Raw genomic sequence first — 14,868 nt, 5'->3', positions numbered from 1 at the left:
TCCTTGTCTGGTTTTGGAAGCAAGGTTACACTGGCTCACAGAACAAAGAGGGAAGCAGTCCCTCTTTTCCTATTCTCCAGAAATGTTTGCAAAAGATTGGAATAATCAGTTCCTTGGAAGTTATATAGAAATTGCCTATAAAACCACATGAACATAGTATCATCTTTATGTATGTGTTTGGTGTGAAATGCCGCATATTAAAAAAAAAAGCATAAAATGTAAGTGTTCAGCTTAATGAACTGCTGGAAAATAAAATGCCCATTTATCTGCCACACTGTCAGGTTCAGACATGAACTATTACCAACACAAAGGAGACCCCCCACCGTGGTGCACTTTCCAGTCATAACTCCCCCTTCCCCCAGGGGTTGATAATTATCCTAGTTTTCTTGATAATCCCTTGCTTGCTCTTCCTTCAAATGTTGCTACTTACTTACACATCCCTTAAGGCAGAGTTTAATTTAGTCGGTATCTATCTTTAGGTAAACAGAATAAGACAGTTTATAATTTGTTTGGTACCTTTCCCTCAAAATTGTCCTTAGGATTCATCCATGTTGAGGCACCTGGGTAGTGCAGGTGGTTGAGTGTCCGACTCTTGGTTTTGGCTCAGGTCTGATCTCACCGTCACGAGACTGAGCCCTGGGTCAGGCTCTGTGTCGGGGGGTCTGCATTCAGCAGGGAGTCTGCTTCCGATTTTCTCTCCCTCTCCCTGTGCTCCTCCCCCTGATCTCTCTCTCTCTCTCTCAAATAAATAAATATTAAAAAAAGATTCATCTATGCTGTGGTATGCATATATATGTTGTTCTTTTTCATGATTATGTATATTCCGTAGTATGGATATATCATAATTTATTCGTGTAATTCTTGGACATTTGAGGTTTTGCAGTTTGGTGACAATATGAACATTGTTGTAATTGTGTTCCAGTGCACATAAACACACTGCAGGGATATACCCAGTAATGGAATCTCTGGGTCATAGGGTGTGTGTATTTTCCTCTCTACTAGAAACTATCACATTTTGTTCTAAAACACGTGCGACAGTTTACCCTGTCACCAGAAGAGTCTGAGAGTTTACATGGCACCATATCCTCACCACCACTCACTATTCTTTGTTTTTTCTTAAAGATTTTATTTCTTTATTTGATAGAGAGATAGAGAGCACAAGTTGGCAGAGTGGCAGGCAGAGGGAGAGGGAAAAGCAGGCTTTCTGCCAAGCAGGGAGCACGACGTGGGGCTCGATCCCAGCGCCCTGGGATCATGACCCGAGCCGAAGGCAGCCGCTTAACAACTGAGCCACCAGGCGCCCCCGCCACTCACTATTCTTAGATCTTCACATTTTTGCCAATCTGGCGGCTGTGGTGGTATCTCACTATGGGCTACTGCTGAGATACTCCTGAATGGGAATTTAAAATTTATCTTTTGTAATTGATTTCTAATTCAATTCCATTCGGATCAGAAAACCCGGTCTATGAGACTTCATCTTATATTTATGACTGGGACTTCGGAAGTCCTTTGTCGGGGCAGGCGGGGGGGGGCAGTGTCTAAGTCTGTCATTTATTGTTTCTGCTGGCTCTTATTCATGGCGGCTCACGTGCCTGGTGATCTCAGATTATGAATCTGCCTGATCTTACTCTGTGGGAGCCCTGTCCACAGGTGGGATGCTTTCCTCTGGAGAAACTTCCTATCTGCCTCTGCTGGGAACCAGAGGCACGACCAGCCAGAATCCCACTAGCCCCTCTGGAGGTTCTGCCTTGAGCTGACTCGGGCTTGGCATCCTGAAAAGGTTGGCTCTTCGGTTAAGCTATATGAAACTACCACTCTGGGGTCAAAACTGTTAAATAATCAGCAGTTGCATATGGTCTAACCTATCCGTTTACGTTAGGTTAACGTTTGCTTGCAGGACAAACTGCTGCTTTCTATTTGCTTACTGCTTACCTCTCCCAGTTAGATTTTTGGCTCAAGATTTGTTTCCTTTTGTTGGGGAGGGGAGGTGGCTTTGGAGATTTCCTCAATGTCTTGTGAGCCCAGCAATGCATTACAAATGATATTTTATTCAGGAGTGAGTTATTTTGCAGTGGGGTGGAGGGCAGGTCTTAGGAGTAGCTAGGCAACTGCTAGAAGCAGAAATCCCAGGATACGTATTTTTTTTCCCAATGAGGAAACCAAGGCTCAAAGAAGTGAAAGGACTCAAGGTCACGTGGCTGGTAAGAGGCAGGGTTAGGATCTGAACCCACACATGAGACCAGAAAGCCAGGCTCTTTCTACTTCCGCTGCCTGCACTGCCTCCAGAGGGCTGTGTGGGCCTGAGGTTTACCCGGCATCCTTACCTGGTTCAAGGGAATGACGAAGAAGGCCCCCCCACAGGAGCACTCAGTCACGACTGCAATGAAACAGGGGTTCACAGCACAGAAGTGATTGTCGTGGACACTGTGGGTGATGGGCACCGAGTCGTAGCAGTTCTCCTTGCTGGCTGGTTTGCCAAAGACGTGGCGGAACTTGGAGCTCCGGTACTGGGGATGCCATGACATCTGCGGGAAATGAACAGGACAAGGGGGGCATGAGGCTCACGGCTCTGACAGCGGGACACTCGGGGAGCTCCCCTGGAGAGGGCAGGACCAGGGTAGTGGTCGGTTCTATGTGGACAGGGCGCTATCAAGGGCAACCAAACGAGCAGGCCGTCATTGTGGCTACTTCTACGGATCTGGTGAGATGATGGATGATTATCACTGACCTGTTTGCTTGTCATCTCTTCACGTGTCAACCCAAAAGGCAGAAACACCAGAGAGAAAATTCAGATTTCCTCCCTATCGGCCCACCCCACTCAGCCCAGCTGTGTGGGTCACACTGTGTCCTCTGGAGCCAGCCTGCGTGGGCTCCAGTTCCAGCTCTGCCTCTTACCGGGCTGGGTGGGCAAGTGACTTAACTTCTGCGGCCTCAGTTTTCTCATCTGTAAAATGGGGATCACAAAATCATCTGTCTCACAGACTTGTCGTCAGGACTAAATTATAGGTTCCTTGATCTACAGTCATAATTACTACCACTATTATCATTTGGGCATCTTGAGCTTCCCTAGCTCCTCATCCAGCCCCGTATTTGTTCACTCTAGTTACTGAGCACCACTGTGTGACTAGGCCCTGTGCCTGGCACCGGGGGTTTGGAGAGAGTAAGCAGGAGCCCAACCTTAGAGAAGTGAAAAGTCTTGTGAGTAAGGCCACTAGGGGAAGGTGGGCCACTGGGACTCAGTGTACTATAGGTAATAATAAAGGTTTGTACATGGCAGTCCGGGAGGGCTTCCCAGAGAAAGTGACAAGTGAGCTGTGATTTGAAGGATGAGTAGGAGTTGGCCATGTTGGCAGGACAAAGGTAAGGTGGCAGGAAAACGTCCCAGGCAGATGGAACAGCCTGAGCAAAGGCCCTGAGAGAGAAGCAAACATGGAATGTTTGGAGAATTACATGTGGTTTAGTAAGATTAGCAAGGACATGTGAAAAAGAAAAGAATATATATGCATACACACACATAAACATGGAAATGGGATGATGGGAGTGAAGAGAGCCCAAGCTGGAGGAGGAGCACGGCCAGGTCATGGATGGCAGCAGAGGGTCTCGGCCTCATGAGTGGCCAAACACATGACACCATGTGGCCACCGCTGCCCAGGTCAAACCCCTAACCCCAGTCTCTGACCCCACCGGGCCTGCCCGTCCATGCTCCTCGTCTAGGCCAGAGAGATCCTTCTGGACACCAAGCCTGGCTGTATTCCTCACTCCTCCCCCAACTGAGTTCACCCTTGGGACGCTCTTGATTCACTGCTGCCCTGTAGGAGCAAGGCCAAACCCAGGCTGGCATTCAAGGCCTTCCGGTGTGGTGTCCCCCCCCCACCCCATATTCCAGGATTCACCTTTTCTTGCTCATCTTCTAAAATGTACTTTCCAGATAAAGAACATCCCAGCTTCCCTTGTACCTGCTCTTGCATTTCCGGTCCCTTGCCTTCCCCTCTGCTTGGCCTGCCCTTCCCAGCCCCGTAATCCCTGTCCCCATCCCCATAAATCCAAACCCTCCCTCCCCCAGCTCCCAGGCCCCTTCTCCAGAGTCTTCCTTGCCACCCCAAGTAGCAGAGCTCTTGTAGTCTCCTCTCTTCTACCCCTCCCACCAGCCCCGTCTCCTCCCTGCCCTCAGGCCCCTGACACTGCCGGCCCTAATTCCAGAGTCTGGTGTCCGGGCTCTTCTCTGCTGCTTGCAGGTTCTTCAGAGGAAGGCCCGGGGTTCTGCTGCAGGAGTGCCCAGCACAGAGCTCTGCCCACCCCCAGGCCCTAAGAATTTCCCAAGGGCAGTCACATTTGGCTGGGCACCCCCAGGGTCAGGACAAAGAAGGCATTTGATCTGTGATCAGTTCAAAGGCACAAGATTAGACTGTTGACCTCAAGAAGTCACAGTGATCGGGGGGTCCCACACATGAGTCAAACCCTCTACAGGAAGCCCACCAGCCTCCTGGGACAGTCTGTCCTGTGAAGCTCAGACATTTCAACTCTCCTTTTGGGAGCTGCGTTTGCCAGAGCTATATGAAGCGGCCCAGAATGCTGGAACAGACTGACTAATTAATGTCTGTCTGATCTCAGAAAGGAGGTAAGAAGCCTTACAGAAATGGAGAGCACACAAGATGGAAGCAGATGGAAAAGCCACGGCGAGGCCATGGGGACAGAGGGAAAATGCAGGAATAAAGAGATCACCTGATATTCGGGGGGAGCTAAGCTACTGAATGTGCGCTGTCAGGTCCTCTACACAGTGGAGGTGCACCTCAGACTTGAGCCTGAGCCTCCTAGTGGCCAGTTCGATAAGGCAAACCGAATCAGAAAGAGATTTAGTCAGTGTGTGTAAGATACAAGCCACCACTTGCTAAGGAGCAGCCCGTCTTTTCTCTGCGCTGGGTCCTGAGGGAAATGGGTCCTGGGGGGTCTTCTCAGGAAAGAACAGCAAGGACCAAGATGTCCCTAGGGTCTTGGTCATTAGATGGCAGCTGAGGAACTGCCTTGGACCGGGGCTGAGGGTAGGAAAGTAAGGGGCAAGTCAGCAGGCTCAGATCCAGCCCCTTCATAAGAGTCAAGGCTATGGGCTGTGGGGTTAAGAGGGCCGGTCGTGGTGCCGAAATCACCATGACCTGAGTGGCATCGCCCGTCCTGGCCCCTCGGCCACTCGTGCTGCTCTCCCTTCAAAGCCCCAGGGCTCGGCCCCACACCTGAGGGATGGCTCCCAGCCCAGGGTCAGGGTCAGGAGGCCCCAAGAGGCAAGGGCTCTCCTTCAGCTCAGTCACCTCCGTGGCAATGACAACTCAGTTTTTGGGTGCTTGCTACGTGCCAGGTGCCATTCCCAGTGCTTTCCCTGTATGCACGTAACAGGCAGGTGCTACCTTGCTCCCCAGTATAGATGTGGGGGTTGAGGCAGAGAAGCGAAGGAACAACCCACGCGAGGTTACACAGCTAGCCAGCTGGAGCTGGGGGCTGAACCCAGCCCTGCCTCCGGAGCCTCCAGAGCCTCCAGCTCCAGGATGAGGAAGTCTCTTTCCTACCATCACATGCTCAATCTCACCTCAGCCCCGAAGGGGAGGCATCGTGACTGTTCTCACCCCCACTTTACCGAAAAGTAAAACAAGGCTCAGGAAACTAAGTGGACACCGTCTGTAAAGAAGGCTCTTTGCTTCCACTGATAAAGTCAGCGGCTGTGGAACAGTGACAGAAAACTAAAACTCTGTGAGTGACCTTCTGTTCCCTTGCCCCCAACTCCACTCCCCACTCTTCCCCACCCTACCCTGCCCCGGCGCCTTATCTCCCCTGCCAAAGTTCTTCCAGACCTGTTGCCAGGGAAGGAAACTTACAGAAGTGGGAGGATGGGGCCAAGCCAGGCAGGCCGTCTCTCCCTGGGCCCGCGGTATGGGAGTGTGCACACATGTATGTGGGTGAAGTCTGTGCAGATGTGTGTGCGCTGGGTGCAAATCTGTGCCCGAGCACTGCATTCATCATACGCGCCGGTGTGTGGATGCATCTGGGCGTGCATGTGTGTATCTGTGCATGCACGAGTTTAAGGACTCAGCAATTCAGAGAGCAGGAGTTTTATTTCCCCCACAAGCAGGCACTTGCCTGGAAATGCAGACCGCAGAGGGCCCTCGACACATCGAGGGCCCTCGCCCATGGGCTGGGCCAGAAAGGCCGATCTGGGCTAGGTTTATCCCAGGCCACCAGTCCTGCCCTGCCTGGTGCCATCCAGCAGGGCCCACATCAAAGTCACAGCATGCCTTCTTAGGTGTGGCGGGCCAGCCCGCTGGGGCACCGAGTGGGGGGTGGCATGGCTTCTGCTGCTATCCCATGCATGTTTAGCGGGCCTGATGCCATGGGATTAGGCTTTGCAGGCTGCAAATTCCCCGCGCCCCAAAAAGATTTAGTCATCTCTGGGTTTAACATCCCATTGAGTTTAGTTCTTAATGCCTGACAGGTGAATGGCTTGCTGGCTGTCCCATCCCTTCCAGTTCCCCTGCCAGGTAGGTGGAGACTGTTGTCCCATTTGATGAGGGCAAAACTGAGGTGCCGGGAAGTGACTTGACTAAGATGACATTAATAGGAGCAACGGGAGGTGGGAAGCGGAAGCCAATGCCCCTCTTCCTGCTATGTGCTCCTCTCTGATGTGTGTGTGTGTGTGTGTGTGTAAGAGAGAGAGACACAGAGAGAGAGAAAGACACACACATATATACGTGTGTGTGTGTGTGTGTGTGTGTGTGTGTTCCTGCCCGTCCCCAAAGGCCTGTCTTCCCAGCACAGCCCTGCATCATTGCAGGACAAAGGTTAGCTGCGGGGTGAAAGAAACCAAACCCAAACTGGGAGTGGTACAAACCAGCATAACAGATTAGTCATTAATTTGCCTGTTCCTGGGCGCCTGGGTGGCTCAGTCGTTAAGCGTCTGCCTTCGGCTCAGGTCATGGTTCCAGGGTCCTGGGATCGAGGCCCGCATCGGGCTCCCTGCTCCACAGGAAGCCTGCTTCTCCCTCTCCCACTCCCCCTGCTTGTGTTCCCTCTCTCGCTGTGTCTCTCTCTGTCAAATAAATAAATAAAATCTTAAAAAAAAAAAAAATTTGCCTGTTCCTGGCCTCAGGGAAAGCATGACATTGCCTAATTTGGTATTAGACTCAGGAGTGGGTAGGGGTCTGGTGCTGCTGGCTACCATTGTCCCTTTGTAAGTTTGTGGTTCCTCATCTAATATTTGCAGTTTTATTTAATTGGCTCTCGTAAAACCTGACCTCATGGCCGTGTGAGCTGTCCCTCTACGTGCCTCGGGAGAAGGTCGAAACCACCACATTTGGGTCAATGTAGTTAACAGAGGGGAATTAGGACCACAGTTTCTTAGGCTTAAAAAATGAAAAAAAAAGACTACTGTAAGAGTAAAGAACACTCTGAAGGTGATCTACAAAGACTGAGAGTTAACACAACAAACACCTAATTATGGGCGGGTCCCTCACCTTGACTCCAATCCTTGACCAACTATTATCCATCATAGGGCTTATCCTGATCCTGACCTTGGCTCCAAACTTGACAAGAAAGCTGCTTTCTCTTTCGTCCTGAATCCTTATCAGGGCCTCTGATCCACCCCAGAAGGAGGTAGGACCTCTGGCTCAGGAAGCAAGGCCCAGGTGAGTTCAAGGTGCCCTGCTGTGGCACACATCTCTGCTTAACCCGCCTCCCATGGAGGCTTCCTTTCTCACCAGGCAGAAAGAAGAAACCACAGGTCTTCGCAACTTCCTGCTAGTGAGAATTTTATCCACAGTCGTTTCTGCTCATCTGAGGCCAGGTCCTGGTTTATCTGCCACTTCTTGGCACAAGGTGTCTATTTTTGCCTTCCATGGGCCGGCATTAGGATCCGCAGTGACACGGTGGGATGCAGGGGCCTGGGGCCTCAGGGTCTCACCCCACTGGCTTAGTCTTCTTCCCTCCATCAGAGCGAGTAGAGGCCTTGCTGCTCTCCACAGAAGCAGGGCCACCGCCTGTCCGGGTTTGCCTGGGATGTGGGGAGGGGAGTGAGGGGACGTATTCCCGATGCTAAAACGGGAAGTGCCTGGGAAAGTCCCAGGCAAACAGGGGCAAATCGGGCACCCCACCAACTGCAGAGGTTTCCAGAAAACTGTCATCTAATTCACACGCAACGATTCTAAGTCACTCGTAACCTTGACTCTGGCAACTTGCTCTGTGAAAGAGAAGGCTCTAGAATGGACGTCCTAAAGAGCCCAACATCTTGAACCAGAGCACAGAACATTTCAAAGCAGAAGAATACAAGGTTTGTAAAGGGAGGTGAATCTGGCTTAATTCAATCAGCAAGCTTCATCCGCTATTGGCTTAGTGCTTCTTCTGGGCCAGGCCCCGTGTTGGGACCAGGGTGCAGGGGCGGGGATGGCCAGTTCCGTCACTGCTCTGCACATGCTCGGGGAGACGGCCGAGAGCAGAAAGGCTGGAGATGGCGTGATCTTAAACTGCTAAAGCACAGGGCTGCAGGCTCCGACTTCGAACACACATGAGCATCACTGACATCAGACCACACTGGGTGTGGGACCCCCGCACTGGCTCTGACACGGGGGCCCTGTGGCTTCTAAATTAAAGTCAAAATGAAGTAAAGGGAAATAAAACGTAAAATGCAGCTTCTCCATCACCTTAGCAACGTTCCAAGTGCTCAGTAACTACATGTGGCTACTGGGTACCCAATTAACAGTGTAATTACAGAGCATCTCCACCACATCTGTGTGACTTTGGGTGGGTGACTTAATGTGGCTATTTCTTCACCAGCAAAATTTGGCATAATAACAACTAACTATGTATGAAGTATGTTCCATGTACTAACTCAATCCTTGCAGCAATCCCTGAAGTACTATTATCACCCCATTTTTACAGATGAGAAAGCTGGAGGCCCAGAGACGTTAAGCAACTTGTCCAAAATCACACAGGTAGTAGGCGGCTAGCTGGCATTTGAAGCCAACCTGTTCAGTCCTGAGTCCACACTCTCTCAACAGGGCTGCCCGGACAATTAAACAGGATAACCCACACAGCACATGGAGCGATGCTCAGTGCTCAACAAATATTTGCTGGTAAGACTGTCGTGCTCCCGATGCTTATAGCACACTAAGATTTGATTTCGTACGTGACGGCTATGTGTTGACGGCCCAACGTTTTGGAGAGCTGAGTAAAAATCCCAAACCAGAAAGTGCAAAGCACCCCGCTAGGCACAGAGTTCTGACCCCTGGTGCTCACCATGTTGATGGAGGGAACAGACAAGCACCCATGAAAAGCTAACTAATAATCCCTCTTGGTCAAGAGGAATCTGAAGAGTGTATGTGTGCATCTCTCCGGTGGGGACCCTCAGGGTAGAAGCCGGCCGCCTCGCTCAGCCCCGTGCTGAGGGGACTGGGGCTCTTGGTGCGGATGGGAGTCGTGCTGGGCAAGACAGGGGAAGCCCTCTGGTTTTCTCCATCAGCACAGCCCTCGCAGGAAATCAGGGACACTGCCTCAGGGGAACCCTCCACCAGGCCTCCAATCCACCCCCCCCCACCCCGAGCCGTATCAGCAGGGGAGGCAGAGGGCCCCGCAGCCAGCAAGTAAAAACAGCCCTGTCTCCAGGTTCTCTCTGCCGTGGGGCCCCTCCTCTGCCCCCATCTCCCTTCTTCCAGGTCTCTGGTCCTTCTGGTCCGGCACAGATGCATCCCCCACAGGCCCACAGGAAATACAGATTGAGTCAGAGACAGAGCCAAGAAAATGCCTCTCTCCTCCTGCTGAGATTAGGCCCGAGGGAGAGCCTCCTCCTGACATCTGACGCTGCCCAGAGCCAGGTCCCTGGCACCGAAGAGGGGCAGGGCACCCCCTGTGATAGCCTGACCTCCCCTGGCCCACGGCCCCCAACTGTCCTGTCCCCCTCCCTCAAGCCTTGCAAAGCCTGGGCGGCCTTTTCTCTGGGCGACTCCCTTTCTGCCCCACCCCAACCCAGGGCTCCTTCCCTGACCTCGCTCTGACACCGTCATTTCCCTTTAAGACCCACCACCCCAGGTCCCCTCTATCCTCAGAAGCAAGCCCACTGCTGGACTTGGGGTGTGAGGCCCCATACTGCCCCTGGCCGTGTCTCATCACAAACTCGTCCTTCAGCCAAGTTGGTTTATCTGCTCTCCCCTCAAAGCATTGTGTTTTCCCAAGCACGCCATCTTTGCTCATGCCCCCTTCTCTTCCTGGAAGCAAAGCAGCCCCACGGAAGTACCTAGCTGGGCTCCTAGGATGCTCCTCGTCTCCCTCCACCTTCCTGGACCCCACAGAACCACCACCAGGGAACCACCCTGGCTCGCTGGCCTGAGCTCTCTCTGTCCTATGAGGCTGCCCAGGGCAGGGAGAGAGGAGAATCAGATTCAAATCCTGGAACTCCACCTGTCTCTGGGCCTCAGCATCCGCATCTGTAAAAGGGTACCCTACTATCTGCCTCACAGAGGCCTGCCAAGGACTGAACAAGATAATGGCTATAAAATACCTTGCAAAGAGCTCAGCTGTGGTTGCCCTTTTCCCTCCTGCGGTCCTGCTGCCCGTGTTCCTGCCTGCTCCCTCCGTCCATTCATCCAGCCATCCACCCATCAGACCGCGGAGTCCGAATGGTCCTCCTCTTTGCTTTGCCCACACGCAGGCCAGATCCCACAAGCAGGTACCCGGGGCCGGGGGGGAGGGGGGCCCACCTAGGTCCTGGACTAGCTTCCACTCACGCCACCAGCCTCTCCTGAACCCCCTCTTTGGGCACGAGAAATGGGGGGCTGTCATTTTCATGGCAGGTATGCTGGTCTGGTGGGAGAGTCCTGATTCGGACACCGGTTTGCTCCATGATCTTGGGCAACTCTCATCCCTTCTCAGGGTTTGTTTTCTCAGGCAGGTAATACTCTTACCTTGCCCAACTGTTAGGATGGTCCACTGAATGCTCTGCAGCCCATATGCACCAAAACCCGGGACCGTGAGGACGACAGAGCTGTCCCCGTCCTTGCAGGGCTGGTGCCCTTCTCGTCTTGCTTCCCTGGAGACACAGAACCCAGCTTCTTCCTGTTTATTCCCCTAAATCAGGCCCAGACCAAAACTTCATGCAGCTTTATTGCCCCACAATCTCCTTATCTGAGATGTTCAAGAGACAAGGGTCACTGGGGACTTTCTGAAGCCAGCTGTATAGGAGGTTGAAAATCTAGAGGTACTATTTCCTCCTCACCATTCATTTCCCAGCAGAGCTTCTGAGTCTGTCTTTGGACAGAGGGGGCCGCGGAGGCCCGGACCGGGAGAATGCCTGGCTCAGGGTTTCCACAGTGAGCGGAAGCCCTCCAGCCTCAGTTCTGGGGGGGCCCCCACCTCTGGCCCACAAGTCAGCTCCCACCTTGCCCTGTTGCAGGGACCCTGGGGCCCAGAGTGACTTCAACTTGCATTCCTGGGGCCCTCCCAGAGCCTGGCCTCTGCAGGGTGCTGGCGGGGGAGAGGTCAGGATGACGTGGCAGGGACTTCTGCCCTCAGGGGCTCAGGCTGGTGGGAGAGGCTCAATTCGGGGCGAACAGGACTGAACAGGCTGCAGTGGGAAGGTGGAAATCCGGGGAGTGGGTGAGAGCCTCCGGGCAGGTCCGTTTGAGGCCAGCCTGAAAGGCTGGGTCGGGTGAGCTGAGCACACAGCGAAGCGGGTAAGGGTGCGTGGTGTAGGTGGAGGAAGTAAAAGACACAGCCAGGGAACCACAAGGGGCCGGTCTGGCTGGGGTCTGGGCACATGCAAGGGAGCAGCCAGGTGCTGGCCAAGGGCTCTGAATCTGGCTAAGGCCTTGGCACTCGAGACCACGGGAAGACGTCAGTTTGAAACCAGGGGTGTGGTGAGGTGAGCACTGCCACGAATGCGGCCCCAGCTATTAAGTAGTTAGAACGTTTGGCCGGAGAAAGTATTTTCTTTCCTCAACTTTGGGCTTGCATCTAAGAAAGAAATAGGTGGGTGAGTGGGTTCTGTTTCAGGCCCGCCTCCAGCTGGCTGGAGGGGGAGCTGTGGAGCATGAAAGGGAGAGGAGGAGGAAGATTCTGAGGCCTTTCTTGTCTGAGCTCAGCAGGAAAAGTGTGCCTGATCAGGGGAGGCCAGAGCCTCGGATTTGCTAACCAGGAGGCAAGGGCTGACCTGTCTCCACAGGTCCTAGCAGTTCCAGAGAACCGTGGAGCCGGGAGGCCTGGCTCCTAGACCACATCTCAGTAGCTGGGGTTTTACGTCAGAAAATAATTTCCTTTCTTCCCTCGACCCATTTCCCTGTGCTAAGAGGCCCCAGATATGACTGAGGGCCTGCCTGCCTGTTTCCTGCTCCTGCTTGGGCAGCCCGGCACTCTGATCCTAGCCCAGCCGAACACACTGGAGGGCTCTGGGCAGGCCCTTCCTGCTTCTCCCTCCCCAGCTCAGGACCACGGAACGTAATGCTCGGCCTTAATCAATTCTTCAGGTAGCAGCTGCAACAGGGGCCGGGGGAGGACGGCGAGGCCACCGTGTCCCCATTTCTAGCCTCCCTGAGCTTCCCCCCAATCATTTGTTCAGACTGGGCCGGTGGGCCAGGAAGGGCAGGAGGCCCCATGGGGGCTGAAGAGTACAGGAAAGATGTCAGTGCCCCAGGCTGAGGAGGCCCTTCTGGCCCAAGCCTGACTCTCTGCTAGGACTGTTGACAGTATCTCGTGAACATTTTGCAGCTTTCCAACAGCGGGTCCCAACCTGAGGGTGCAGCAGAATCACCTGGAAGGCTGATTAACTCCCAGATTGCTGGGCCCATCCTAGAGTTTCTGATTTAGCAATTCAGTAGGGGGCCCTGAGAACGTGCATTTCTAACAAGTTCCCAGGGCACAGTGGGGGCCACTCAGAGCCACTGCTCTACAACCCAGCTCTGTGATTTGCAGAGAGTCCTTCCCGTTCACTGTCCAGGGTACTCCTCGCATCCACCATGAGAATCACCCCGTCACACGCACACAGCAAGCTGCGTCCAGCTCGGAGCGATGGGGTCACTTCTCGGGCGTTACACAACTGCTAGGCGGTGGGAGCCTGTCCTCCAAAGGCTCCATGAGCACACAACCACTTCCTAACTCGGGGCCGCCTGGGGCTGTGACTCTTGCCTTTCCACCTCGCAAATATTCTCAATATACAAACGTGGGCTCAGGCCAGCCCTCAAGCACCAGGCGGGTGCTCGGATGCCAGCCTCCCTGTCTGAATAGCAGGTGTCGAGGTCAGGTGGTCAAGACACAGGCTTCAGAGTCAGAGACCCAGATATAAACCCAGACTCTCCTTTTCTAGATCTTGCAACCCACATGGGCACCTACCTCTCGCCAGCGTGCTTTGAAATGGCGCCAAGGCTTAACAGCACAGTTAGCCTGGTGCACAGTGAGTCCTCAATAAACGGCAGCAACTGGTGGGCCCGGACAAGAGCCAGGGAGGGATGTGGGGAAAGATACTAAGACTCTCTGTGCCTCAGTCTTCTCATCTGTAAACTGGGGTCAACGACAGAACCCAACTTACAGGGAACTGGTATGGATTCAATGAGTGTATTCATTTAAAATGCCTTAAGGCAATGCCTGGCATGGGGGAAGCTCCGACACATGGTCCTTTTTGTCAAGCGTGAAAATTTCACCACTCAACGCACACTTTTCACGAATACATGTCAGTAAAACCATTAAAGAATAAAATAGGCTACTGTGAGATCAAAATTTAAAAATCACAGTGCTGCTGGTTGTACAAACAGGGTGAATGTACTCCAGGGCACAGAACTAAAAATGGTTACAGGGGTAAATTTTATGTTATGCAAATTTTGCCCCAAAAGGTTAGAAAAGAGCGAGCAGCACTGAGGTATCAGGACCCGGCTCTCCCGCAGGGCCATCAGCCAGCTCCTCGCTCTGCCTGTGTGCTCTGCTTTCCCTGGGGAGGCGGGTCCTCCCTCCCCCTCTCACTCCAGGCTAGTTGGGCTACTTGGGGCCTTCTCTGCCCACGCCTCCCTGGGCAGAAGGCCCTGCTGTAGGGGGAGCGTCCTCACCACTTTCCCCGGTGCTTTCAGGAAGGGCCTGGAGGATCTGTGCCTGGACAGAGGGGTGACTCTTCCCGTCCCCTTCCATCTGGCTTGCTGTCCCTCTGTGGGACTCCGGCTGCTGCCGGTGAAGGAAGAGCCCCTGAGGGAGCGGCACCTGCTCACAGGGACTCCCATGGGGCTCTGCACAGGGAAGGTACACAGATGTTCTGAGACCAGGGGCCCAGCTCCAGCCCCCACTGGCTGTGTGACCCTGCTCAAGTCCTTGTCCCTCTCTGGGCCCCAGTGCCCCATCTGTACAATGGGAATGTGCATCTCTGCTTGCCACCGTCCTGAGGCTTTAGGGAGGCTCTGAAGGGAGAATGCACACGTGCTTTGTTTCCTTATTGCGTGATGTGACCACACGGCGAGATGGTTACAGACATGGTCGGGGCCCGCCTGCCGGGCTCAGACACTGGTCTGAGCACACACCCGCTGGGACACCTTGCTCAGGCCAGTCGACCTCTCCAGGCCTCAGCTTTTGTCATCCTAAAATAGTAAATGAGTCATATATGACAAGCACTTAGAACACTGCCTGGCACACAGCAAATCCAAGATAAATCCAAAATAAATAATAATAGCATTCTACTGAGTACTCACCATGAACTAGGCACTGCCCTATGGTATTTAATTGTATTAATGGGTTGAAACGAACATTTAGCAAAAATGTATAAGGTGAACAGGGCTTACAGATTAAACCAGAAGCACAAAGTGCCCATGTCCTTTCTCTTCCAAGTGGCAATACTTAAAGATCTAAAGATCTGGGGGTGGAGGGGAA

The 14,868-nt window shown here is 53.2% G+C and overlaps 1 protein-coding gene across 3 annotated transcripts in view; it reads right to left on the bottom strand.

The window, feature by feature from the left end:
* CORO2A (coronin 2A) overlaps positions 1–14,868 on the bottom strand; it is a 45,430-nt gene that overhangs the window by 16,370 nt on the left and 14,192 nt on the right. For 2 of the 3 annotated variants that reach the window (XM_025888612.2, XM_073876678.1), the window contains one exon: positions 2,325–2,525. In XM_025888612.2, coding sequence (XP_025744397.1) covers positions 2,325–2,525 — 201 coding nt within the window. Of the gene's footprint in view, positions 1–2,324; positions 2,526–10,934; positions 11,086–14,868 lie in introns of those variants that run through there. The other variant, XM_025888613.2, reaches the window with a different exon arrangement.

The sequence above is a fragment of the Callorhinus ursinus genome, unplaced genomic scaffold (genome assembly GCF_003265705.2).
Source record: "Callorhinus ursinus isolate GAN/ISIS: 27379988/994484 unplaced genomic scaffold, GSC_fseal_2.0 scaffold24, whole genome shotgun sequence".
Classification (NCBI taxonomy): Eukaryota; Metazoa; Chordata; class Mammalia; order Carnivora; family Otariidae; genus Callorhinus; species Callorhinus ursinus.
This window is presented reverse-complemented; position numbering and strand designations above follow the sequence as displayed.